The 26,140-nt window shown below is 50.4% G+C and overlaps 1 protein-coding gene across 8 annotated transcripts; it reads right to left on the bottom strand.

The window, feature by feature from the left end:
* Positions 1-2,737: 2,737 nt before the first annotated feature.
* MTHFSD (methenyltetrahydrofolate synthetase domain containing) lies at positions 2,738-25,464 on the bottom strand. 8 transcript variants are annotated; one of them, XM_057711267.1, is made up of 10 exons: positions 25,369-25,464; positions 21,950-22,053; positions 21,286-21,399; positions 18,956-19,069; positions 16,171-16,261; positions 13,213-13,325; positions 12,867-12,992; positions 8,348-8,470; positions 7,443-7,679; positions 2,738-5,064 (listed from the first exon to the last, which is right to left on the bottom strand). In XM_057711267.1, exons 1-10 carry the CDS (start codon positions 25,382-25,384, stop codon positions 4,975-4,977), a joined length of 1,128 nt encoding a protein of 375 aa, XP_057567250.1. In that variant the 5' UTR covers positions 25,385-25,464; the 3' UTR covers positions 2,738-4,974. The 8 variants fall into 8 exon arrangements, with proteins under 8 accessions (XP_057567250.1, XP_057567243.1, XP_057567245.1 ...); XM_057711260.1 differs by lacking the exon at positions 2,738-5,064 and having other exon boundaries at positions 6,883-7,679; XM_057711262.1 differs by lacking the exon at positions 2,738-5,064 and having other exon boundaries at positions 6,883-7,679; positions 21,286-21,360.
* Between the last annotated feature and the right edge of the window lie 676 nt (positions 25,465-26,140).

The following is a 26,140-nucleotide window of genomic DNA, read 5'->3' as shown; positions in this document are numbered from 1 at the left end:
GTGACTACGAGGGTCAGGTGAAATTATGCATTTGCGTATCTATACAGTCTGTATTCCTAAATTATATCTTCAGTAATATATTGTATTTATAAGTACCTTGTATAATTTATATATTAACATCGTTATAAGTGAAATTATATAACTGATTATTAACCAAGAACAAATCACCGTCTAAACTTAAAGCAGCAAAAATCATTCATTTCACTCCTGACTGCAATCTGGGGCAGGGCTCAGTGGAAACAGCCCCAGGAGGCGTCGGCTGAGATGGCTCATCTGGGGCTGGGGACTTCCAAGGTGGCACACCCACAAGGCTGGTGAGGTTGCGGTACTAGCTCCTCTCTGTTAGGCCTCTCCATGGGCAGCTTGGGCTTCTTCACAGTGTGGGGGATGGGCTCTAAGAACACGTGTCCAAGAAGATGAGGTGGAAGCTGCCAGTTTCTTAGCAAGCTGGCAGTGTTCACCCAGCTGTCCCAGGGCCCAGATTCAAGGGGATCTGCCCAACCCCCTTCTCTCAGTGAGGCTGTTGAAGAACTCTGTGGTAACATTTCACAACTTCCACAGCATTTAAAGCAGCTCAATAAACTTGATCAATTATCATCAGGAGGGAAGACAGAAGATATCAGCAAAAGATAGATGCCAACCCAGCTGAGGTCACCCCGCCCTCAGCTGCAGGAGAGCTGGGGGGTCAGATAGGCAGTGCCCATCAAAGAACACTGTGGGAAGTGATTGTACGTTCTCCTACACACTAAGCTCTTCCTCCTGCTTTTATGTATGGAGTTTTCTATAAGATTTATTTCAAAGAAAGACTTCCCCAGGATAGCCCTGCCCCGCCAAGGAAACCCATTTTAAAAATCACTATAGAGTCCACAGTATCTGCTGTATTTGGAACATCAGCTGGGTTAGATCCAGATATGGGAAAGTGAGTTTAGCAATCCCCATTCAGTTATTTCTGCTGAGACGCAGAACTGAAGTTTTGGAAGTCCTCTGCAAGCCAGGTGATTCCTGGGCACCTGTGGGGGAGGGCAGATGGTAACATGTGGCAATGCTCCCCAGGAAAAAAAGAGGTGAAGGGAAGGATGCTCAGTTTTGCTCCTTTGGAAAAACGCAGAAAGTGTCATTATCTCATAAGATCACCTGGCCCTGGTTCCTTAAGGTCCAGTGCAAAGGTTTCTCAGGCTTGGCCAGGGTAGCGCTTAGTGATGTCTGCTGTGGGTGTGGATGGAGAGCTGGATTTGCCCCAAGTTCACCAGCCCTGGACCTGACTATGGTTTCTTTTTTAAAGTTGCTCTCATCTGACATTTTATCTTCTCTCCAATATATCTCTTCACCAAATGTAAGCTCTTTTGTCATTTTAGCTACACGGGCTCTCTCTGCTTAGGTGGTTTTATTCCTGGCCTTTCCTAGTTGCAGTCTTGTGTCATGTTTCTTCCTCCTTATGCGGTGTCTGGGGAGAGGTTTGTGTGCACCCCTGGATGGGAAAAGGGAGGCCAAATGATGGCCGAAGGACAATGGGAGGGCAGACCTACAGAATCCCTTCCCTAAGAGTCTAGGAGGGCTGGCTCCCCTGCCCTCTGGCAGCTTAGGGGCTGCCAGCTGGGTTGGGGAGGGTGGGGTATGAACAGCGCTATCCCTGCTCCTCTGCTGGCAGAGGAAGCAGTCATCCCTTGGTATCTGTGGGGGACTGTTTCCAGGAGCCTCTGTAGATACCAAAATCCACTGATGCTCAAGTCCCTTATATAAAACTGTGTAATACAGTCAGCCCTCCATGTCCATGGGTTCCACATCCAGGACTCAAAACTCAGTTTGTTGAACCCACAGTTGGTGCGGAACCCGAGGGTGTGGAGGGCCAACAGTAATGCAGGGAAGCCGGTGGGGCTCTTGGGGCAGAGGCCAGGGTCCAGGCACCCGCTCTATCTCTGCCTGGGTCTGGAACAAGCCTGTCGTGCCTTCTGAGAGCAGCTGTTTTCATTTGTAACAGTCACCCATTCCCTGGTGCAGGTAATACATTCTTACCACAAGGCTGAGCTCTCGTCCACTGGATGTGCAGCCCTGGCCTCAGGGAGCCTCCAGCCCAGGGGGCCCAGGCGTGAGAAGCGGGGCAGAAGCAAGCAGAGACCTGAAGCGATTATCTCCATCAGGTTCAGCGCTGCCAAAACTGGCCGTGGGACCGGGTGGGGGAATCACTTCTCCCTAACTGGACTCAGGCTTCTCATTTGCAAAAGTGGGGAGAACACTGTCTGTTGCTTCACAGCATTGAGACAATGAGTGCTGGGGCCTGGCCCACAGGGAATACGGAACACACCCCTGTCTGCACTGGGCAGCCAGACTCTGAGAACTAGGATGGACACGTTCACCTGCATGTATTGAGGGGCCACTAAGCGCTGCCCTGAGCGTCCAGAGGCTGATTTTAGAAGCAGGAGACACGTATTGTAAAGCATATTTATCCTAACATCCCCCAAGTGATTTAAGTAATACTAAATAAAATCATCCATGCATAGTGACAAATTTTAGAAAACACATAGAAATTAAGATGCATAGAACACGCTGGTTAACGCTGTTGCTTGGAGAAGCATCCTACATACAGCTCATCCTGGAGGGCTCGTTTGGATTCTGTACCCATCAAAACCTGACATTCCAAGGGGGGGACAAAAGAATAAGTTCCTCCTTAAATTCAGGGTCTTGCCCACTCTTCCCTAACCCAACATCAGAAAACATTCTCTTCTATTATCTCCAAATTCCTTTACGTTTATTTTTTCTCATTGTAGTTTTAGTTTGTACTGATGTACATACTTTTTTTTTTTTAAGAACTTTTATTGAGATACAGTTAACAGACAATAAACAGCATATATTTCGAGTGCACAATTTGGTATCCCAATCTCCCATTTCATTCCCCCCCAACCCTCCCTGCTTTCCCCACTTGGTGTCCATGTGTTTGTTCTCTCCATCTGTGTCTCTATTTCTGCCTTGCATTTCCTCCTTCATAGTTGCTAGCATTTGCCTTATGTATTGAGGTGCTCCTATATTAGGTGCATATATATTTGTAATTGTTATCTCCTCTTCTTGGATGGATCCTTCAATCTTTATGTAATGTCCTTTCTTGTCTCTTGTAATATTTTTTATTTTAAAGTCTATTTTATCTGATGTGACTATTGCTACTTCAGCTTTCTTTTGATTTCCACTTGCATGGAATATCTTTTTCCATCCCCTCACTTTCAGTCTGTATGTGTCCCTAGGTCTGAAGTGTGTCTCTCGTAGACAGCATATATATGGATCTTGTTTTTGTATCCATTCAGTCAGTCTGTGTCTTTTGGTTGGTGCATTTAGTCCATTTACATTCAAGGTAATTCTTGATATGTATGTTCCTATTACCATTTTCTTAATTGTTTTGTTTTTGTAGGTCCTTTGCTTCTCTTATGTTTCCTGCTTAGAGAAGTTCCTTTAGCATTTGTTGTAGGGCTGGTTTGGTGGTGTTGAATTCTCTTAGTTGTTGCTTGTCTGTAAAGCTTTTGATTTCTTCCTCGAATCTGAATGAGATCCTTGCTGGGTAGAGTATTCTTGGTTGTAGGTTCTTCCCTTTCATCACTTTAAATATATTGTGCCACTCCCTTCTGGCTTGCAGAGTTTCTGCCAAGAAATCAGCTGTCAGCCTTACGGGAGTTCCCTCATATGTTATTTGTTGTTTTTCCCCCGTTGCTTTTAATAACATTTCTCTGTCTTTAATTTTTGTCCATTTGACTACTATAAGTCTTGGCGTGTTTCTCCTTGGGTTTCTCTTGCCTGGGACTCTCTGCGCTTCCTGGACGTGGGTAGCTGTTTCCTTTCCCATGTTAGGGAAGTTTTCAACTATAATATCTTCCAATATTTTCTCGGGTCCTTTCTCTTCTCCTTCTGGGATCCCTATAATGCAAATGTTGGCACATTTAACATTGTCCCAGAGGTCTCTTAGGCTGTCTTCAGTTCTTTTCATTCTTTTTTCCTTATTCTTTTCTGCATCAGTGATTTTCACCATTCTGTCTTCCAGGTCACTCATTCGCCCTTCTGCCTCTGTTAATCTGCTATTGGTTCCTTCTAGTGTATTTTTCATTTCCGTTACTGTGTTGCATCTCTGTTTGCTCTTTAATTTTCTTCTAGGTCTTTGGTAAACTTTTCGATCTTTGCATCCAGTCTTTTTTCAAAGTCCTGGGTCATCTTCACCATCATTATTCTGAATTCTTTTTCTGTAAGGGTGCCTATCTCATTTAGTTGTTTTTCTGGGGTTTTATCCTGTCCCTTCATCTGGTACGAAGTCCTCTGCTTTTTTATTTTCTCTACCTTTCTGTGGCTGTGGTTTTCAGTTCCACAAGACGAAATACTGCTGATACTGTCTGATCCTGCTCTCTGCCCTCTTGTGGAGGAAGCTCCCTTTACGTTTATTTTTATGTTTAGATATTTCATTAGCCTGGAATTCATTTTTACGTGTGGTATGGCTTAGAAATCCAAGCTGTTTTATTCACCCTTCAAAACAAGAAATCTAGAGGAGGCCCTGCCCATTCACAGATGAGCAGGTGGAAGTTCAGACAGGAGGTACCAGGCAGCAGCAATACTGAAGCTCTTGGCCAAACCTGTGTGATTCTGAAGCCTGTGTTGTTAATCCTAGCTATGCTTTAAAACTGCACAGAGGAAAGACTGGAAGTAAATAAGAGGCAGTGTCAAGGCTGCTTACGTGTTGGGGTGAGGGGTGACACACTTTGTGCATCTAATATCCCCAAATTTCCAGAATGGATGTTTACTTTTATACACAGAAAACAATCTACATGATCTACATGATGGTGAGCAGTGAGCCTCAAAAGAAACAGAACATTAGAACTGGTCAGGCCTTAGAAACCAACACGCTCAACCCTCTCTTTGTAAAGATGAGGATGCTAATGCCCGGAGAGGCTCCACGACTTGTCTGCAGCACAGGAACCGTCAGCAGACACAGTGCAGCCCCAGGGCCTAGCGCTCGCCATGCAGCAGTGCAAGTGAGTTTCTGGAGATGGTGTCACTGCATGTTTGGCAGGAGTCTCCTCGCATCCGCAGGCAAAGCTGCACCACCAGGAAAACACAGGATGGGACCCATGAATCATGACAGATCCACTTAAAAGGGGTTCATACAGTCTCAGCAACTTATCAAGCGCTCATTTTCCATTACTTTCTCCCATTATGTGAATCATATAATTATGATGTTGACAAATACTCACAAACTTTGGGAACGAAAAGCTGGGTCCCTGAGTGCCCTCCCTGGTGGCGCTGAGAAGTATAGCTCCGGGGCTGCCCAAGGGGAATTGAGAAGGGGTGCGCAGGTGATACATCTGGGGGGCTTATATTTCAGGCCCTTCGTCCTAGTTTCCCTCATACTAACCTACTGTCCACAAATGTAAAAACGATGAATGCATTCAGATTATCTGTATATCAATACATCTGGATTATTCTGGCTGAAAGTGACAGAAAACCCAGCAACCTGGCTCAACCCGGAGGGGTCACCCCTGGTGAGCACAACTCAGTCCACAGTGCTGGCGCCAGGCTCACCGGACACCTGGCCTCCAGGGGTGAGACCTGGCCCCGGCCTCCCCTGATCAGCTCTGATGGATCCCTTCACATTGCATTTCTTCTGAGCTGCGGTGTATCAGCAGGTGGTTCTCACGGTGGGACTGGGACACGGCGGGGACTCGGGGAGTAAAGGCAGGGACAGGCTCATTTCCTATCCTCCTGGAGAGCTCCTCCAATGTGGCAAATCAACAGTAAACACACGAATGAAAACTAAACAAGAATGTGTTCTAGAAAAAAGGGGAAACCAACTGGAGTGAGGAGTTCAGGTATCAGGTCGCTACTCTGGAGCGGGCAGTCAGTCGGCCTGGGACGACCAAGCCAAACACAAGTGACAAAACGAAACCCGCCGAGGGACAGGGCTGGATGGTTCGTGCACGCAAAGAGTGAGCCCAGGGGCCCTATATGGCCTGGCCTGGCCTGTGTTAAGATATTCTATGCCCTGGTTTTGTTCATGACAATGTGGAAAGAGTCTGCATTTAACGAGCAAATCTAAGGATCAATTCTCTTTCCAATGTCTCCACGGCACTTTCATTGTAAAACCAACGAGAAGATGCTTTTTCAAAGTGAAACTGAGTGCCTTGAGAACTGAGTGCGGGCAAGGCCTGCTCCTTGAGGCATAATAACGGGTTTAAAACATGCTCACTAAGGCCCTCTGGTGAAAAAATAAAAAAATCCAGGGCATATACATTTGGAAAAAACCCCCAAATCTCCACTTAAACGTTTATCTTGACTTTTCAACCAGGATCAACTGCAAAACTACTTCTGTTTAGAAAGCACAGTTCAGCTAAAATCCAGCTTGATTTTTAGGAACCGAGAAATGGAAGAAAAGAATCAGAAAACATACAGCAGTGGGCAAACGAATGTGTGAGCATCTGTTTGGCCTCATCTGTGACATAGGCTGGGATGACATTTTCCAAAGCCAGGATCTCCTAGAGACAGAGCTCCCTGCTGTGCAGGGACAGCTGGTCAAAAGCAGAGAGTGTTCACCCAGAGGGAAGCGCCCGGCTGGAAGGTAAGGAGGGGACAGAGGGTCCAGATCTTACTGGACTCCATCTCCGACATCAGGACTGAGACGTGACAGTCTGCACCCAGGGGACTGAACCTCCTGGTCCCCGCGAGTTGAATGCACCTTTTCCCTCCCGCAGTGCCAGGCCAAGGAGCCAGGAACACAAGGGCGTCTTCCAGTTCTGCCCCACTGTGCCTCTACATCCGGTCCCTGCCAAGGCCTCTCCTGGCAGCGTCCTCCATCCACCTTCTCTTAATCCCCCATGCCTCTCAAGTTCAGCACACAGACTCCCCTAAACTGCTGTCAGCATTTACTCCTACTTGTTTATTGCCAACTCAGTCCCCTAAACCAAGAAACCAGCAGGGCTGTGACATCCAGTAGGCTGAAGCACCAGGATAAACCAAAGCCTGAACATGGAACTTTCTGCCTTTAGAAGATGGGAAGTGTACTGGGGGCTGACCTCCCTGCTCCTCAGGGGATACCGGGCAGCAACTGAAGCTCTGACTACCCGAAAACGACTGAACTCAAAGCAGCTCATGCAGCCAAGGCTCCACCACATCCACTGTGCTGGGCTCTGAAGTTCGCTGGGGACCAGGATGGGATGTCATCACAGGTCAGCGATGGCTGCTGGATGGTCAGGGTGCAGCTCTCCAGTGTGGCTGCCTGCCAGGTCACTGGCCCTCTGCTGCCCGGCCAGCGCCACCCTCACCGTGTTGGCACCCAGGTGGAAGCCCTGCAAGTAGGACACGGCCTGCCGGGCCTCGGCCGGGTCCCGGTAGTAGAGGAAGGCCCTGTGCTGTGGCCCCTGCCAGGTGAGCCGCAGGGGTGCCACGCCCAGCGCACTGAGGGCTCGCTTCAGCTCACTCACCCGGGCGTCCCGGGGGAGGTTCCCAACGTAAGCAGTGTTGGAAGGCACATCCTCCCCCTTCATGGAGCCCGATTCCAGTGGGGGCGGGTCCCGCGGGCTTCTGCCGGTGCTCAGGGCAGCCTGGGCACCCAGAAGGGTCCGGTGCTCATCCCACAGCGTGACGTCCTTCCCCGCCTGCTCCTCTCGGCAGCGCAGGCTTCTGAGGACTGGCATTCTCCCCAACATCTCAGAGCTGATCTGAAAAAGTAAAGCAGTTCCTGGTATTCCTGGAGTGTCCAAAAGGGACCATGACTTGGTCACGAGGGAGGAGAAATCAGAGTCACGCAGGGGCCTCTGCCACACATGCTTGTGGAAGACTCCGCATGCTCAGGCCAGCTGTCTCTATCTGCCACTCTGCATCTGGGGCAGCTGGCAGGAACTGGACGGCTTTCTCCATTTTCCTGGGGGCCCAGAAGTCAGACAACTGAGGCCTCCTATGCATAAGGGGAAGAACTAAGATCACTGGTATGAGGGTTACAGGGTCACAAACGGCAACCGCCCTGGGACCCCCCAGGATAATGGGGCGGTCTCTGCCTCCTTACCCATCCCCTCCTCTGACCTATGCCTTTGGGTGGGATGAATGAGGTCTTTAACGGGGCGGCGAGGGTCTCCTCCTCCGCCTAACCCCCTCCACCCCCCCCCCCACCCCTTAAGGGCCAAACCCATCCAGGCTCATGGAAAAAGCACAAATAAGGGGAATCTGAAACAGAACGCTACACTGAGAACTCTTTCTAGCAATAGGTCATCAGGCTACAAAATAATGAATCCCACACACAATGTGATATCTCAGCAAGAACGACTTTTACACAAAGGATACTTTTGGCTTTTTGGTCAAATGGATCAACACATATTTCCTGAGCACTCACAGCAATGGAGGCGACAGGAGAGCCCTCGTACTTGAGGTGGAGCCTGAACAGGACACCCACTGCTTCAGCCGGTGGGGCAGGTGCACTGGGGGCTTGGCCTGGGGCAAAACTGGTCTCACGTCTCTTAAGGAATCACGAGGCCAAAAAGAAACAGAAAGATATGCTAGTTCTTTTTAACAACTCATTCTTTAGAGATGCCTTTCTGTCTTCTGTTTGGGGCACAAAGCATGTAAATGATCAGTCACCAAGGGAATTCCCTGGCAGTCCAGTGGTTAGGCCTCTGTGATTTCACTGCCGAGGGCATGGGTTCAATCCCTGGTCGGGGAGCTAAGATCCTGCAAAGACGCACAGTGTGGCCAAAAAAAAAAAAAAAAAAAAAAAGTCAGTCACCAAGGGGCAAGCAATGGTCCAAACACAGGCTTCCCACAGACGTGGGTATGTCAGAACACAGATCAGCACACAAGGTGGACAGGTATAATTTTAAAAAAAAAATTAATAGTTCAACTAGTACCAGTGTTCTCAGTATATTCAGAATCATATATAACTTAAGGCAATAGTTCTTAGCCTTGGTAGGGTGTCGGGGACCCTGGAGAGAAGCTGGGGTTCCCTCCCAAGAAGGGCTCCCTGACAATTCTGCGTACAATTTCCCAGCATCTGTTCATGGACCTCCAAAGTGCAAGAGGCACACAGGCCCCAGGTTGAGAATCAACGGATTAGAATAAGATTTAAAGGAACACAAACGCCCACAAACAGCAAGTACCTTCTCACAAACCTAAGGGCCCCTAGCGCTCATCAGCCTGCCCTGGTTCTCCCACCCAGCGCCACGCAGACACCGCTCCCCACGGCAGCACGGCCTCTCCAGGGGCCAGGGGCCCCCCAGCCAGATGCTGCCCTTGGCCCTGGCACAGCCGAGTCAGCAGCCCTGCAGGCAGGCGGAAGCCGACCACTTGGTCTTCAGAACAGGGCACACTCTAAGCACAAAGGAAAAACCCCTCCTCACGCTTCCCATTGTTGAGATGCAAAGAGAAAACAAAGAGAAACTACGTCTGTGCCACAGAAACACCCACGAGAGAGGGCCACTCTTCCTGAGCAAAGGGAAACTTTTTCCACGTGACCCCTGCCACCTTCTGAACTGATTCATCCGAAGGTGGTTAAACTCACAGACCAGTCCTCTGAGGCTCCGGGTCCCAAAGAATCCCAAAGACAATCCAGCTCCAGCCATCCCAACTCCCTCCCACGTCCCTGGTATGCCTTCTTAAGGAGTTCAGATTCTTGCATTCTTCCAAAGTATTTAGGAACAAATTTAAACTGGTCATAATTAGATTCTTAAGGATTTCTTAAGTTACTGGATCTAGCATTTAGAAAGGATGACCAAATTTAAACCTGTAATTACAATCAGAGAAAAAGTGTGACTATGTCCTTGTATGGAAGAGCTAAACACGACCCCTGTCCAAGCACTAGCAGCGGGAGCCACTGGCCACACCTCCTGGTAAACACCACGCGTCCACTGGACCCACTGTGGGGCTTCTCGCCTGGGTGACCGCCCCTGAAGTGCTGAAACTCCCGTGGGTTTCTGCCCAGTAGACCCACAGGGCTGCCTTGGGCAGAGGTTCATATTCTCAGGGAGCCTGACCGGAGGGGTGAGGCTCCACACTTAGGCAGCAGAATCCATTCTAAAATGTGTGTGAAGCAAACACACCCTTCTGTGCACGTCCCCAGGAGCTACCCGATCCCCAGCTGGCACAGGTACAGACTGCAATCAGCTGCAGGATAAGGAAAGCCTTCCAGCACGCACTGCGAACTGAGTCCACAGCACCGCCACGCTGGCACACACCAAGGGATCTCTGGAAACGGAAATGCAGAAATGTGAGGCTTTTACATAAAAATGACTCGTTTTGACATTTGCCACCTCTGTGCTCCTCGTGGGATGGCGTGGGTTGATGGAGGCCCCACAGCCGACAGGCCTCTGAGAGCCAAGTGGACGGACTGGACACCCACGCAGGACCCACAGTGGTGCTATTTTTCCTGGCTGGCAATTAGGAACATTTGTTAGGCTTTGTCAGTTTGCCATGTGAAATGAAAGATTTTGCTTGTTAATCAAACCTAAAAAAAAATTATGCCCTTCTGTAACTAATATCATTTAAAAAGCTAGTATAAAGCAAAACTGATTTTCTTTGTATGCTACAATCACTTTTTGCTGAAGCACGCAGATGTCAGTCATTTATAAATATATGTTCCCTTTAGAGATTAAATTAAAAACCTGTCCCCCTAGAAATGCAAGCAAAGTCCAATACAATCAGAAATCTGACTCTCGAGGCCTCTGCTGCCAACCCAAGAAGAAGACACTCAGCTCTAACCTCTCTCCGCCACACACTGGGGTTACAATTTGGGGTAAGTTGCTTTTCTTTCTGGTCCCCACTCCACTTGACCAGAAGATAAGAAGCCTGGGAGGGATGGCCTTGTTCTAGGATGCCAGGCTGTGCTAGAGCAGCTGCTGGCAGAGTTAGAAACACCAAAGCACTTCTAATGCAAACTACAACTTCCACAATATCACGTTAGTCTCTTGCAAGACTTAGAATGCGGGTCGAGGACACCCTGAGTCCGAAGTAACACGAGCTGGAAACAGAGTCCATAGCAGACTGGTCTGTCAGCTGGGGCGGCACTCACATTTCTTGAGAAGCTGGAGCAAAGGCTGGGGAATCAAATGCTGCACAATCTTTTTGTATTAAGAATGAGTTAAAAAAAAAAGCACCACATTTTGTACTCATTTCACAACCGTTCATCTGAGAGGGCTACAGTGTTTAGAAGAAAAACGGGATTCCAGATATTCCAGTGAAACAGACAAGAGGCAAATTCCTGGACTCTGGTCCCTGCAGTGACAATGCATCCATGTGGAGCATCATGCAAGGCTTCACCCTTATGTGTCAAACAAAGAGCCGGCCTGCAACAGTGCCCTCCACCCCCCACATCAGTGCATTAAGACGTTCTCCCCAACGTCAACAAACACACTCTGGCTGCACACATAGCAAGGCCAAGACAGGAAGCCCAGGGGCTGGAGAGCGTCCTCTCCTCGCCTTCACAGGACCCGTGCAGAGGGATGACCAGCTGATGGTAGAACTGAGAACACAGGACCCAAGATGAGAAATGGCCTTTTGCAAGCTGGGGATTCTCGCCAAGGCCTCGTTAAGGATGAGCATCCTTCAGGAAGAGGGAGAATACGCCGAGGTCCTGACAGGCAGGCATCAGTGTGGCTGAGACGCCTCAGGAAGCTGCGGTTGAATTCTGTTTTCTTTCGTCTAAGAGGTGTTATAGTCATCTAACACAACTGATAAACTAATTTGTTGCTATTTTTATATCTTTCTTGTTAAAATCTGCAGAATGTAACCATGGCTATTCTCCAAGGCAACCATCTCTCTCTCCCTGGAGAGGCCCCCAGAATCCCCCTAGCCTGTGCTGAAGCTGGCCCTCAGCTATGAAGTGCTGGCCCTGGGGCACCTGTGGCCTCACTGTGGCCGCCCCTCTGGTACATCCTCCCCAGACCTTGTGCTCACCTCTGAGCACAGCCACCATGCTCCCATGGCTTGTGTGTCAGCCACCATTCAAAGGGGGGCTGTGGGCCCGAATTCCAGGGAATTCTAAATGTTCTAAGTTCTAAATGTCCCAAGGGACATTTTCATAGCCATTAAGGATGCCACAGCCTTCTCTCTGGTGCTTAGGGTGCACGTGGAGGGTGCCACACCCCACCTCGGGGTCTCATGTGCTCCCCTCTGCTCTCATCAGGGGCCATCCCAGCAGGAGCACAGGCAGCTGTGGGGAAGCCCTCTGGGCAGGGTGAGAGCACAGGCTCCTCCTCAAAGGTGGACGCTGTGGAAGCCCACGCCCATAGCAAGGCGGCCTTCCAGCTCTGGATGACTCAGTTTTAAGGAATGTGAAACATGGACAAACATGCTAATTTGACCAAGAGTTTCAATCCAAACAGAGCACAACTTCTCCAGTTTTCTCAGTAACTCTGGCTGTTTACCAGCAGATGGCATTACAACCCCCAGGCTGGCTTCTGGGGTCAAACTCCTACTGCAGACCAGTTTGCAATACGTGCTACCCAATTTAGCTCTGCTTGGAGATGCGGATGGCAGTAAGAAAATCTGGGTCTGATGATTAGGACCACGCACAGCTGGGCCGGCAGAAGACAGCTCTCAGAAATGAAAACCAGCTGGCAAGTAGATTCAAGGCATCAGCCCTCCTAGTGGAGTGGGTCACTTCCCGCCACCTATAACTGGTGTCGTGTAGAGACCTTGAACCCTGCCAGCTTGTCAGAACCAGTGGGTTTACAAAGTAGGTCCTCCGGCCCACATCTGGAGACTGATTCAGAAACCGAAACGTTCACAACTCACAGGTGACTCTAACACACAGCCACGCAGGCCTGGGGACAGCCGCCACGCCAGACAGAGAAGGCAGGGAAAGAGGAGGTGCCTGGAAAGCACGGGCCGGTGCAGGCCTTGCTGCATGCCAGGGGACCCACCTTGGACCACGCGATTCCTGCTGGCTTGGGGCGCTCACACCCTGTGGTGATGACGCGAGTTGGAGTGAGAATATAATCCACAGTGAGGTCGTGATCCTCAAGGAGTGTTTCAGGTATGTCGACAACCTGGGCAAACAGAGGCAGGGGAGGCAGCTGACGGGGATACAGCCCCGGCCGTGTTCGCTGCACCGCTCGGTGGAAGCACGATGTCCCCCAAACCCATCGTAGACAAGGCTGAGCAACGCCACACCGACACGGCGTGGAGTGAAGGCGGAGACCCTGCCCTGCCCCCCCCGAGGCCTCAGTGCACAGCAGCGGCTCTGCGGGGCCTCTTCCCAGGAAGCACCTGGCAGTCGTGGACGATGGTGACCACTGGCGTCGCCGGGCTGACCGCTCCCATGGACACCATCATGGCGTATTCAAGGTCGGCATAGCCTTCTCCCTTCCCAATTCTCCAGCCTAAGGGGCGACACAGAGAACCAACACCTGTGGTGTCTGGGGAATCGTGCAGGAGTACACTCCTCATCACAGGGTTAGAGGAGTTAAAGAGGAAGAGCCACAATGAATGGGGACAGTGGTTAACACAGAGGGAACTGAACTCTGAACCTTTTCAACACAGAGACCTCTCCTTTACAAAGGAAACAGAGCTTACATTTATGTGAGTTTTATGCTTACATTTAAAAGTAATGAAAGAGTAGTTTTTAAAAACACTAAGAACAAATTCCTACTAAAGGCAAATCTTTTTCATCGTGCAGGGAAAGCAGAAACTCTAAATCAGGGATATGGATGTGAGACGGCACAGCCTTGCCTTGTACAAGCACTAAGGAATCACCCAGCAAAGCCCCACAGCTCAGAAGGAGGCGGTTTAAGCAGCACGAGTGCTATTTTGCAATTTCATACATGCAGCACAAGAAAAGGATTTGTTATCTGAGGCTAAAGGACAAGCTAAGCAGGAGAAAAGAACGCAAGACAGTGGACATTAGCACATTGCTAGCTCCCAGCCGGGTCCAGTTACTCCTCTCGTTAGGATGTCCAGGCCGGCCAGGAGCTCTGACGTCTACGTAACATCAGCAGCATCACCAAGCATGTAACCACCATCACTCAAGCATCCTTCTAAGATTCAGACCCAACTGTGCTACTTTTACAATGAAAAGCCTTCAACGGTGCATGCAAAGAAGCAAGATGAAGACAATCTGACAGCAGAAGAGCAAAAGGTATGAACAGTCCAGAGAGAGAGAAACAGGCAGACACAACAACTGAGGTGGGATAATTCTAGTTATTAACAGGGTAACATGGAGAGAGGCAGGCAGACGGTGTGGGGATGTGAGGTGGGCACCCTTTCTGGTGGGTAATTGGGCAACATCCATATCAGGACTTAAAAACCCTTTGGTCCAGCAATTCCTTTCTTAGGAATCATCCCACAGATAGTCCTCAAAGGCACCTCTAGACCATACAATAAGACTACACCTCATTCTAGCATATTTGCAAGAGAAAAACCGAAACCAACACTGGAGATAAGTTAACCGTGTATCCGTCAGGGCTGATGAACAGAAGGAGGCCGACCTCTGCGCTGACGGGCAGAGCCCTTGGAGACACACCAGCAGCAGCAGCAGCAGGGTGCGACCATCGTCAGTGCAGAAAAAGAATCAGGGCGGACATGCAGTCCACACAGACTACGCGAGATGCCTGTGTCTCACAGCACATAAGCTGATAGTATGTGGGCATCAGGGGACAGGAGAGGGAAAGTGGCCAGGCCGTGCTTTCTGTGCTGTCCACATTTTTTTAAACCCATGCAGGGTGATTTTGTTGTTTTAATCAGGGGGGTATCTAAACAGTGGCATTAACAAACCATTGGGTTTTTTTTCATACATTCTGAGCTAAAAAAGAAAACTCCTGGTGACCTTTTAAAAGAAGCTATCTTTGCTAATTTCCCACTGCCAAAAGAGCACGGCCCAAATCCTATCATCTGGCCTCGGGGCTCTGAAAAGGCAGCCCCAGCCATCAGAGGGCCGTGCTACTTGACCATGCCGCTCCCTCTCCCTGTCCTGCTCCACCTGCTCTGAAAACACCTGGCACGCAGAAGCCAGCCCTGAGGTCTCTTCTGAGGTCACCCTGCTCCAGGCTGGCAAGTCCCTCCTCTGAGCCCACCTATGTCCACCCCGGCTTCTGTTTCCAGCACTGAGCACGTCGTATGGTAGGTTCAGCTCTCATGTCTGCTCCTCCCACCCACTACAGACCCAGAGCAGAGCCCATTCAGTGCCAGCCTGGCTCCTGGCACGCAGTGGACACATGCGTGCTCATGTGTACCTGGCCCTGAAGACACAGGTAAAGCATCTGGAACCGGGAATACATGGAAAACAAGGAGTCAAGAACTGTAACATCTCACTCCTAAGCATCCCACACAGCAGCTCAGAGCAGAAGCTGGGGAAAGAGTAAATTTAAGAGATGATTTTAAAGGCCAACACTGAAAACAGGATGCTCATGGTCTGGAACGAATTATTTAGAGCCCTTCTCACCAACTGTTTACTGGGAACCTCGATTGAAAGAAGAACTTGGCTTTGGCCAATTGACTTCCAAAGGAGGTTTGGGGAGGAGCACCTCAGGACATTCTCTTGATGGGAAGGGAGAGGTTTTCCTCGTGGGGACGGAGGCCCCGATCACACCGCACACGTGCAGGTCTGCGATGTGCTGGTCCCACCGCAGAATCAGCAGCTCATTCCCAACAGCACCCGCTGGGCCTGGGGTGGAGCGGAGCAGAGAAGAAGAGGCCCCAGCGAATTCCAGAACGAGTCCCGGGTGTGGCTCTACCCCAGCGCAGAGGCTGGCGTGCTGACCTACCCGTCCCTGCTCACAGGCCCCACAGGCAGGCTGAGGACGCCCGTGCTGTCCAGGAGGCTGCTGCTCCACAGCAAAAAACAGGTTCAGAGCCTACAGTCTCTCCATGTACTGGAGGCTCTCCAAAACCAACTATTTACTGACACACTGCAAATACACCCAGCTCCAGTTCCAGTTAACTTAAGAACAGAGGGGAAATCTTTCACCACCTGAAGAGAGATTATCTCACTTTATTTTTCCTGTTAAGAAAAGTGAAAATGCTGTAAAGGTGTTGAATGGGGCTGAGAGTGGGAGGGACTGAGTTAATTCTTCAAAATGAGTGATAGATGCAGTGGTTTTGGAGGCCAGGCATGTGTCCAGAAAGCTGAAATTACTCACCGTCAATGTCTGAAAGGCGACTGGAGCGCTGGGGGAGCAGCAGGCTGCAGGGTAAGTGGTCACATCTGAGAGTTTCTGTTCTTAATCTTACCTTTTTCAGAAACAGCCACGGATCCCACCACAACTAAGTCCACAAGGACCCTGGAATCCAAGCCCACGGGAGTGCTGTAGTTCCTCACACCCTGCGGACAGACACGTGGCCTGAGAGCTCCCCGGCAGAGGCCGCCCCGCCTCATAACGTATGGGGAGACACACTCAGGGTCTGAACAACCTCCCGCGGGAAGCAAGCACACGCGCCACCCCACAGCAAACACCCAGCAATGCAGAAGCAGCAGCTCAGAAAACCATGGATCAGAACCATTTTAAGACGGTTCCCCACAATTCTTCCCCAGGCAAGACGTCAGGAGGAACTGACAGCACAATGATCTGGGTATTCATTTCACAGTATTCAGGAAATCATTTTCCCCCAAGAGGCAGGAGAGCACAGTGATTAGAATACAGGCTCAGTAATCACAAGGACCTGGGTCCAGATCCCTCTCCTCTGTGGCCTCAGCAGGAGGAAACTCTCTGAGCTTCATTCAGTCTCTTCCTCCTGAGACACGCACACCAGCCCTGCCTCATCCGACACGTTGGAATGAAATGACAGTGCAGGTGAAGCATCTAACACATAAGACATGGCCATTAAGCATGTGCGACACAGGTGTTTCACAGTGAAACACTGGAGGCCGCTCTCTGCGTGAACAGCTGATCACTCCTCGCATATTAATTATCCAACCAAAAAGCACCCAAAGCAGACCCACTTGCACTAACTGAGGAGGCCTGTGTGTAAAGCACAGGGAGGCTGTGGTGGTCACGACGCGCCAGGGCAATCTAGGACACTAGAGGCAGGCGCTGCAGGGCCCCGTACCCGGCAGCAGAGGTTGCAGGATGTGGTACGGGCCCTGTTGACAAGCATGTGACACGTCACCACAGACTCAGGACCGTGATTCGCGTCACCAGCCCGCAGTGCCCCCACCGCGGAAAGCCTATCTTTCCGTAGGCTCACAGCAGCCATGCAGGCAGGCATCCCTTGCCCACGGCCTGTGAGCCTGGTGCCTGGCAGTCTTGGGGAGCAGACATCTGTGTGGGGTTTCCTGTGTTGTAACCTGTCTGTCAGGCCCCCTCTTCTCTCAGGGGTCAGCCTCACCTGCTCAGTCTGACCAGAGCGTGAGTAACCAGGAGTCTCCCTGACTCTCCAAAGTTCCATACTATTCAACCAGGAGTCACCGGACGGGCAGAGGGACTTGTGAGGCAGTTAACAGAGCTTTCTGTCTGCCCCCTGGGGTGGTTACCAGAACACTCCTGAGTCAAAGACACGACGGCAGACACAGGTGGCTGGGGCATGACAGAGGCAGGGGGCTGAGAGACAAACTCAGAGGCTTATCTGCCAAGAAGTAAGGCTACATCACAATCTCCTAAAGTGATACGCGTGGTGGCAGCATTTCACCACTAAGCTTTGGCAACCCCTACATAATAACCACACTAAATTTGTATTTGCGTTAGACGTGGCTTTAAGAGTCTCCCTCTACTCTGCCATTTTTCCTCTACCACAAAGAAAACAAAAATCTTTTTGAGGTTCATGACGCTGGACCCCTGATTTCCATCCAGTATCTCATGACATAGAAGAGCCCAAACACTGTTCAATCTGTATTCAAGTTGGGTTGTGAGAGCCAGTCTGGCTTTCCTCTGGCTGGGCCATACTTTCAGGTGTGCTTGTGGGAGACCAGCCAGTGCTGCCACTTCACAGGGACTCCTAGCAACTAGCCGAGTGTCGGTCCCCTTCCAGAGGGGAGTGGGATGCTGTTCAGGGCGACACAGACCACTTCCCAGCACCATGGCCACGTCTGACCTGGACCTCAGAACGATGCAAAGGGCTGCTTTTACTGACCGGAACTTGTGACTTACAACCAATCACACTCCCCGCCAGCTCTCAGAAGTGTGAGCTCAGGTCTGTGGCCACGTCCACCAACTGCAGGGGATCACGTGGCGGGCATTTTGAACACTGACCAGAACCAGGGTTATCTCTTTTCTTTCTACATTTATTTTCCCTTTGTTCTTTTTTCTACACATATTTTATTATCTTACTTTATTATATGTAGTTTTGTATGCTACATCAAATTCTATTTTTGCAATAAGACAGGTTATCAATAAATAACAATAAAGCATTCACTTTTTATACACTAGACTTAAGTGGAAATAATCCCCTTTAAAAAGGAATATCTTGATGCCCTAGCTCTTTTTCCCAACAGATTAGGAATCAAATGATCTGGGGGTCAACTCTAGAATTCTGAAAAGTCACAAAATTCTATTTCTTTGCCTATAAAATACTAGACAAATTCCATTACAAGGCACCCTAATGCAATATTTACACACTGGTTTTACGGCCTTGTGAGGCAGTCAAGAAAATCATGTTGCCAAATTACTAAAGCCATTATTACTTTAGCACTTGGTGAGGGAATTTCCAACTGAACATATTTTGGAAATTCTCCCGTGTCCCCATTTGCTCTGGTGGCATCTGAGAAAATGCTACAGGACACTGAAAGGCATCAAAAGTTAACACTAGAGGGCACCAGAGTACCAGAAAATTGGCATTTCCTTTTCTTTTTTAGTGGGGAATTTACAATTTGTAAACTTGGTGCAAAAGAAAACCGAGTTACGGGCAGTTTTTCTGCTTGGCTCTTGTGACGACAAGACTGCTGAACACCTAACATGGCTCTTTGCTTGGCTCTGCTGAACACAGATTTCAACCTGGAGGTGCATTTACACTGCTCTAACTCACCAGACATCATGGCTGAGAATGGTCCTTCCCTGCGGCTGGTGTCGCTTCTTAAACTTACCTGCGAGGTGGCACATTTTCTCAAGATGTCTTTAGTTGCCCCGGGGGGTGGTGTGATCTTATTAAACAACCCTGTTCTCAGTCGTGGTGTTGGAACCAACAACGTTTTTTTGCTCTTTTAAAAGAAAAGACAGTCAATAAATTATAAAATTTAACATGAGAACTTTCCTGTTTATCTTTTTAACATTTCAGGAATGGAAGCAAGTTACTATTACCTGCATTTTGGGGTGTGTGTCAAGGAGATAAGTTGTTTTCCAAACACAACTGAGTAATTCAAGGGGGCACTTTTACTCAGGGCGGTTACATTACCCCGCCTCAGAATGAAGGGGCAGGGGGTTTGTAAAACTCGCTGATTCTACTCTACTTGCCATTCAAACTCGTTACAGGTGAAAATGACAATGCAAGTCCAGATGAAGTCTGTTCTCATGAGAGCTTCAACCATAGCCTTCCTGTGCCTTCTGCTCTCAGCACTAAGCGCCATCCAGGCACAATGATGCTTTAACCTGAAGCTGGCATTGCACAGCCACATTAAAACACCACCCTGTTGGGCACTTATATGTAGGTTGCTGCTCAATAATTACAGTCAGAGAGATGAGGACTCTTTACAATCAATATTTCATAGTGACCTGTGTCAATAGCCGTTTTCTTCTTTTTAGTTCTCAAATGTTTATACTGAGGCCCAGAACAGGGGTTTTCAAAGTGGCCAGCAACATCAGCAGCCCCTGGACACCTGTTAGAAATGACCAGAAGCTCTGGCGTGGGGCCCAGCAACCTGCTTTAACAAGCCCACCTGGTAATCCTGACGCGCAGGACAGTTTGAGAACCACGGCCCAAGGACATCGCTACAGATTATACGTGGGTGGGCCACAAGGCAACCACAAAATTTACAAACTCCTTCATGTAAAAAATACCATATTTTACTTTTTATGCAGATGAAGCCTGGGGCCAATAAAAAACCTAGAAAATCACAGTTTGGCTTACTTAAATAAAGGTTTTCAACCCCCAAAAGAGTATTTCAACAGAAGTGACAAGTCCGTGCTACTTTCCTTTTGAGTGTGACAGAGGCGGGTGACTTTGTTTGCAATGTCCAGGTCCCGGTGTACTGCACACTACCCTGCTCGCCCCCTGGCTGTACACTAGTCCCCTGGGGAGCTCCGAGACTCATCAAGGTCCAGACCCACTCGAGCCTGCCTCAGAACTGGACATTGGCAACAGAGTCTTCAGAGCTCCTCAGGGGAGCTAACTTACTGTCAGGGTGCTCAGGCCCGGGGATCTCAGAGCTCCATCAGGGCGCTTACCATAAACAGGTTCTGGGGTCGGGCCTGGGAAGCTGTGCCCCCAGGGGTGACCTGCGGCCTATGCGTCACCACCCCTGCCTGCGGGGGCACACACCTGCCCACACAGGATGAAAGGCACCCACAGACAGAGGCTTGTCAGGAGCTGTAGGGAAGCTGAGTCGCCGCCCGAGGCCGTGACAAACGGCAGATTCCCACAGACCCTTGGCTGCCGCAGGCAGTACCACACTCACACTGTCAACGGTGTCTTGTCTCAGCAAAGCAGCATCAGCCATTCCATTAAATGAGTGCTGCTACCTGAATGTTACCGCTTTTATAGTTTTGTTTATATTTAATTTACATGTTTATTTTGGTTTCACAGTCACATAAGAGCTGTGAGCATTAAAATTCATGCCGAGTTTTATGTTTATACTTATTAAATTAAATTATAATAAATTAAAGCAACCCTCCGGGAATTCTTCGTATTCAAAAGGGGTCTATTATACCTAAGTTAAAAAATACTGTTCTAATTCATATATTTTGGGGACTCATTTATCAGATTTCTTACTCATGGGTTTTCAAGTTTCAAAGAATTCTAGCATTACAAATGTAGGAGACAAAATACACATATTGTAATCATTCTCTTCCGGAGAGGTACATCAGAATTGGGATGCCTCAAGGTCACGGTTTCAAAGTCTTTTCTCTTTGAGTTCAGACACATTCAGGACTTCTGACTGACAAACAATGAAAGAGTTCTGGACTGCCCTGGAAAAAACAACTCCCAGGACACATTCTGCATTGGAGGGAGTCAGAAGTGCCACCCTTCCACATGCGGGCCTGTGTGCAGCTGCCGCCACCAGGGAAGTTGGGTTGGTTAGCGGCCAGGGCTCTGGCCCAGGGAACGCGGTTACCTGTAGCGCCAGCAGCTGGACGCCTTCCAGCGGTTTATCAGGGTCCACTTTAACTTCCTGCGTTCTGGCAAAAACCTCCAGGTCTTTCATGTTTTGGCAAGCCAGATAAGAGCCCTGGTTAGGCAGACAGACAGAGGTGCACTTACGTCGAGGACGAAGAAGCGGGCATTTTTCTGGGGAGCGTCAGGGTTGACTTTAACGGTTCTGGCCATTTGGAACGCCTGCAAACGTGGGAAATGCTCAGCGGCCCGAGAAGCACCCTGTTTTTAAATTAAGCGCGCATTACCAAGAGGCCACACCCTGGGCCAGCCTGATGCTCCAGCCTCTCCCTCAGACAGGTGCAGGGGTCGATTCTGAGATCAGGTCTGGGGTCACCCGAGAAATGTCTAAGGAAGCAGCCAGGGTAGAAAGGGCTGAGAAGCCAGCCTCGCTGGCTGGGGCTCCCTCTCAGAGCGCATCACTCCTTAGGAGCCAACTGTGTGAAGAGGCCCCACGTCCGTCGACTGCTTCCAGCCAGGAGACATATTTTACTCTGTACCAAATGGGGAGTAGCAGCCTCAGCGCCCCTCATGGCAAGATGCGACCCACCCACCAACCCTGCACAAAATGATAAGAGGTGCTTGAGAGTGAACGTTAAGTAACATGATGAAGGACATCTCAGGGCACAGAAAGGCCCTGGCCAGCTGGTTCTGATTTCACACCACTCACTGTTCAAATCCACCGTGCAGCAGGATGGTAACTGTATTGCTGCTGTTACCCATTTAGGCCTATCCTGCTTTCCTCATGAGAGCTCCAGGAGCGCTTCCATACCTTGAAGTTGGGAATCCTGTGATGAACAGGACGGGGAAAATCAGCTAAATTTTGTGACTCCATGTAGTCCCAAATCTGCTCACGAATGTCCTGTTTGGAAACACCTATGGCAATAAAGGGTGTGACAGATAAACACACAGACAAGAACCCCACAGCACAGCAGTCCCAGGGCCCAGGGCCCGCCTGCTCCCGCTGCACCCTCAGCTCTGCCACGCCAGACAGAACCTAGGGCTTCTGATCCCTACATCAAAAACCCAGGGTCAGTGATACGTTTTACACCTCAAATTGCTATAGTCCAAACACAGTGTGAATTCAAGTGCAGCCCAAGTGTTTGTTTAATTGTGACCTGAGTGTTTAATTAAGCTAGTTCTATGACCCTGTAGTAGCAGGAGAACAAACACAACCCAAGCCATGGACTCAAGCATTCCTAAGTCCTCACTTGGAGATACCAGATCTGCCTAGTCAAGGCTCTGTAATCTCACTCTCAGTCTATCGGTCTTGAGACAGCTATGATTATTTCACTCCTGCTGTAAGTCCTGTTCACTTGCCTTAGACCTAAGTGATTTGTAAGCCGGCTACTATTTTGGGTTACCAACGACAATCCCCTTCATTGAGAGAATTTTTATTCTAGATCTCACTGTGGAAATGAATTTTTAGGCAATAAATATTCCTTAATGATTTCATTGGGAAAGTCCTAAGAATATCTGCATTAACCATGTGCTCCTCTTGGAACAGAAAACAATAAAAGCAGGAAAAAATAAAATCAGCACATTTATACAAACACATTTAAAGATATTCACTGAATTTTTGTTTTTCTTCGTCCGAAAGGATATCCCTGCACTCACACAGAAGTTTGTTTCAAATCACTTTGGTGTGATGTGGCCCCTCTCATCACCCGGGCAGGAAAGAGGGCAGGTTCAACCTCTCAGGTCCTCCGTCTCCCCTACATGAGTGGAGGCTGCTCAAAAGTGACATGAGAGCAGCCCCAAGGCCAGAGAGAGCTGGGAGTCGCCAACCTGGGCAGTGGGATGGGGCTGGCAGCCAGCTTCTCACCAGAAACATTTATGAATTGCGTGGCTTTGAATCATGTGAATAAATTACATTTTAAAGGCTTATTTTTTTGTAAATGGAGTCTTAAAACATACAAGGGCATCTATAACGAAGAGCCTCTCTTCTCACTTTATGTCGAGTACCAGGTCCCTTCCCCCAAGGCAATCAGTGCACCCATTTCTTCTACTGAAATCTTCCCCAGGCATCTCAGGCTTCTCACAGGAGACACTCCATTCTCACTCTCATCCTCTTTCCCTAAGAGGATGCCCTATACATGCAGCTACATATACTGCTTTGAACTCTGCTGCTGTTTACTTATTATCTTGCAGATTGGCCCATATGGCATATAAAAAGCACCCTCATCCTTCTCTGTAGTTGCATAATATTCCACGATAGGGGCAGGTCAAACTTGACTCAAGACTGATGGGTAATAGGTGGTTTCCAACCTTGTTACTGATGTATGCCTTTACAGCCATCACCCATTTTAAATCAATTTGTTAAACCTCTACACGTACTTTTAAGGTGTTATGGGCCAGGGTCAAAAGTTTCCACAGCTTACGCTCTCAGGCTAGACATAGATCCCCTTGGAACTGCACCCATACCTGGCCTTTCACAGACAGACCCCAGAGCTTCCCGAAGCCCAGTGCAAACACTGCCGGTGCCTCTTAACCCTAGCTGTGGTTCAGAAATCAAGAATGCAGATTCAAGTGTATTTAGGGAACATGCATCTGCAAAGATGCAGGACAAAACCATACTGCTGCTGGCCTGGGTAGGGCCATGCAGGCAGTTTCTAGCACTCTGCTTCTTTGCTGCTGGGAGCTCTGTCTTTGCTGGTCTCTGCTGGAAAGTGTTCTACGCCCCGTCCCTCAGGCAAACCCTCAATTCTTTAAGGCCCAGCTTCAGTACCACCTCCAGGAAGTCTCCCCTCCATACTGCTCCAGTGCCCTGAGGATCCCTGGCACAGGGTGTGGAATAAGCTGCAAAGCCCCGCTGGCCACTTCAGCCTAATCTCTCGTCACCCTCACCTCAAATTCAAAAAGTGGCCCAAACATGTCGGTCCCTGGCCCCACACACCTGTCTTTTTCAGGCCTTTGTACCTCTTCTCTACCCGTCCTCTCAGGACTCGCTGAGACACCACCTCCCCCACAAAGCATTCTCTGAGTGCTCAGTCACAGACAGACGTCCTTTCTTTAGGAAACTCCCTCCTTGACGAACCCAGAGCACCCTCACTCTTTGTTTGTTCAAACAGAAACCATGACACAGACACAACTATTATAAGGCTACCCGTAACAACCCAGAGGTCCAGCAACATCCCCCACACTGTGCAGGACACTGAGTGGGACACAAGAAATGTAGGAACTGTGGCCCTTGCTCCGCAGTCAATTAATCACAAACATCTGAGTGACTCCCATTTAGAAAGTAATGGGCTAATTGCAAGGGGAGGGAGAGAATAAAAGGGCAGGTCCCTGCCCTTGGAAAGTTACCAAAACATGGGAAATAATTAGGAATAATAAAAGGTGACATATATTAATGTGAGAAACGCATGAACCCTGCTCTGTAACTGCCCGTCAGGTCAGCCTGGGTCTCGCTCTTCCTTCCACCTCTAGCCCTGAGCTCCGTCCTGGCGTCTCCAAAGGTCTTTGTTACCCTCCCACCTTCACCGTGCTGTTTCCACGCTGCCCGGCAGCAACGCAGGCGTGGATTTTTTCACGCCTGTCGAACCCGGCTTTCACAGACCCTGGGGCACCAACAGCCTTAGCGACATCTGTGCCAGGCAATCCTGCCATCAATCACCGAAGCCCAGGGGCGAGCCTCCCCGGGGCCTGGGGCAGCTAAGAGGTCCCTGAGGCGGCGCCCCAGCGCTGAGGCTTAGTTGGCTTCCAGACCCGCCCCTGCCAGCAGCCGTGAGCCTCCGTCTCCCCTGCTGCAAAGCGGCGATGACACGGGAGACAGCGCTCACGGGGGCGCACGGCCACTACCACGCGCCCACAGGTCGCTCCCTTCCTCTCCTCCCGCCCGCCGCACGTGCGGCCCCAACCCCGCTCGGACCCCTCGGAGACGCCGCCCGGCCCTCCACGCTCCCCGCCGCCTCCCCGCCGCCCCTCAGGTGCCCCCGCCGCCTCCCCGCCCGTCCGTCAGGTGCCCCCGCCGCCTCCCCGCCGTCTCCCCGGTGCCCCCGCCGCCTCCCCGCCGCCCCTCAGGTGCCCCCGCCGCCTCCCCGCCGCCCCTCAGGTGCCCCCGCCGCCTCCCCGCCGCCCCTCAGGTGCCCCCGCCGCCTCCCCGCCGTCTCCCCGGTGCCCCCGCCGCCTCCCCGCCGTCCCTCAGGTACCCCCGCCGCCTCCCCGCGCGTCTCTCCGGCAGCCCCTCACCCGCCCTCGGCTCCATGGCGACGCCTTCAGCGCGCGACGCGACACCTCCCCCAGCGGAGTCCGGCACGAACTGACGTCACCGGCGCGCGCCTCTCCCCGCGCCTGCGCACTGGTCTGGAGGGGGGGGGAGGGCCGGTGGCGTCGCCCCGGAGGCCTGGTGGGAAGGTACCGCGGCGCGCATGCGCTTGCGGCTCCGCCGGGCGGCGTGGAGAGAGGTGTGCGTGGACCTGAGGGCTTGTTCTCCCGGGGGGCTAGCCGTGAGCGCTTGCTCCGATGGGCGTTTGCTGGGCGCTGGGGGGCTACCAGATGAACGCCCCCTGGCCCGTCGGAGCCCACTGCCAATTCTAACACACCCATCTCCTCTTCTTGTCCTCAGAGGCCCGCTACTCCGGGAAGCCGGCCTGGATTGCTTCTCCACGCCGGGATTCCTCTCCTGTGAGACCCTACAGACGTTAAATGCCACAGTCTATTTTCTGCTCCCTGACTTCTCCTTGCATCGCTATCTCACACACACACACACACACACACACACACACACACACACACACACACACTCCTAAAATGCTAAATAAGTAATTCTAATAACAAAGGCTGGCTCCTGAGAAGCTAGAAGATTCCCCTTCCCCCCCTGGGGAGACGCTCTGCTTCGTTCAGTCCTTTACAGGCCCCGTGGGGTCTGCCTCGCTTACTGTCACCGTGACTCCGGTGGTCACTTTGAGGCAGGATGGTGATTCCAAGTCTCCATGGGGCCCTGAACACCCATCCCACAGTC

Source organism: Hippopotamus amphibius, chromosome 16 (genome assembly GCF_030028045.1).
Source record: "Hippopotamus amphibius kiboko isolate mHipAmp2 chromosome 16, mHipAmp2.hap2, whole genome shotgun sequence".
Lineage (NCBI taxonomy): Eukaryota > Metazoa > Chordata > Mammalia > Artiodactyla > Hippopotamidae > Hippopotamus > Hippopotamus amphibius.
This window is presented reverse-complemented; position numbering and strand designations above follow the sequence as displayed.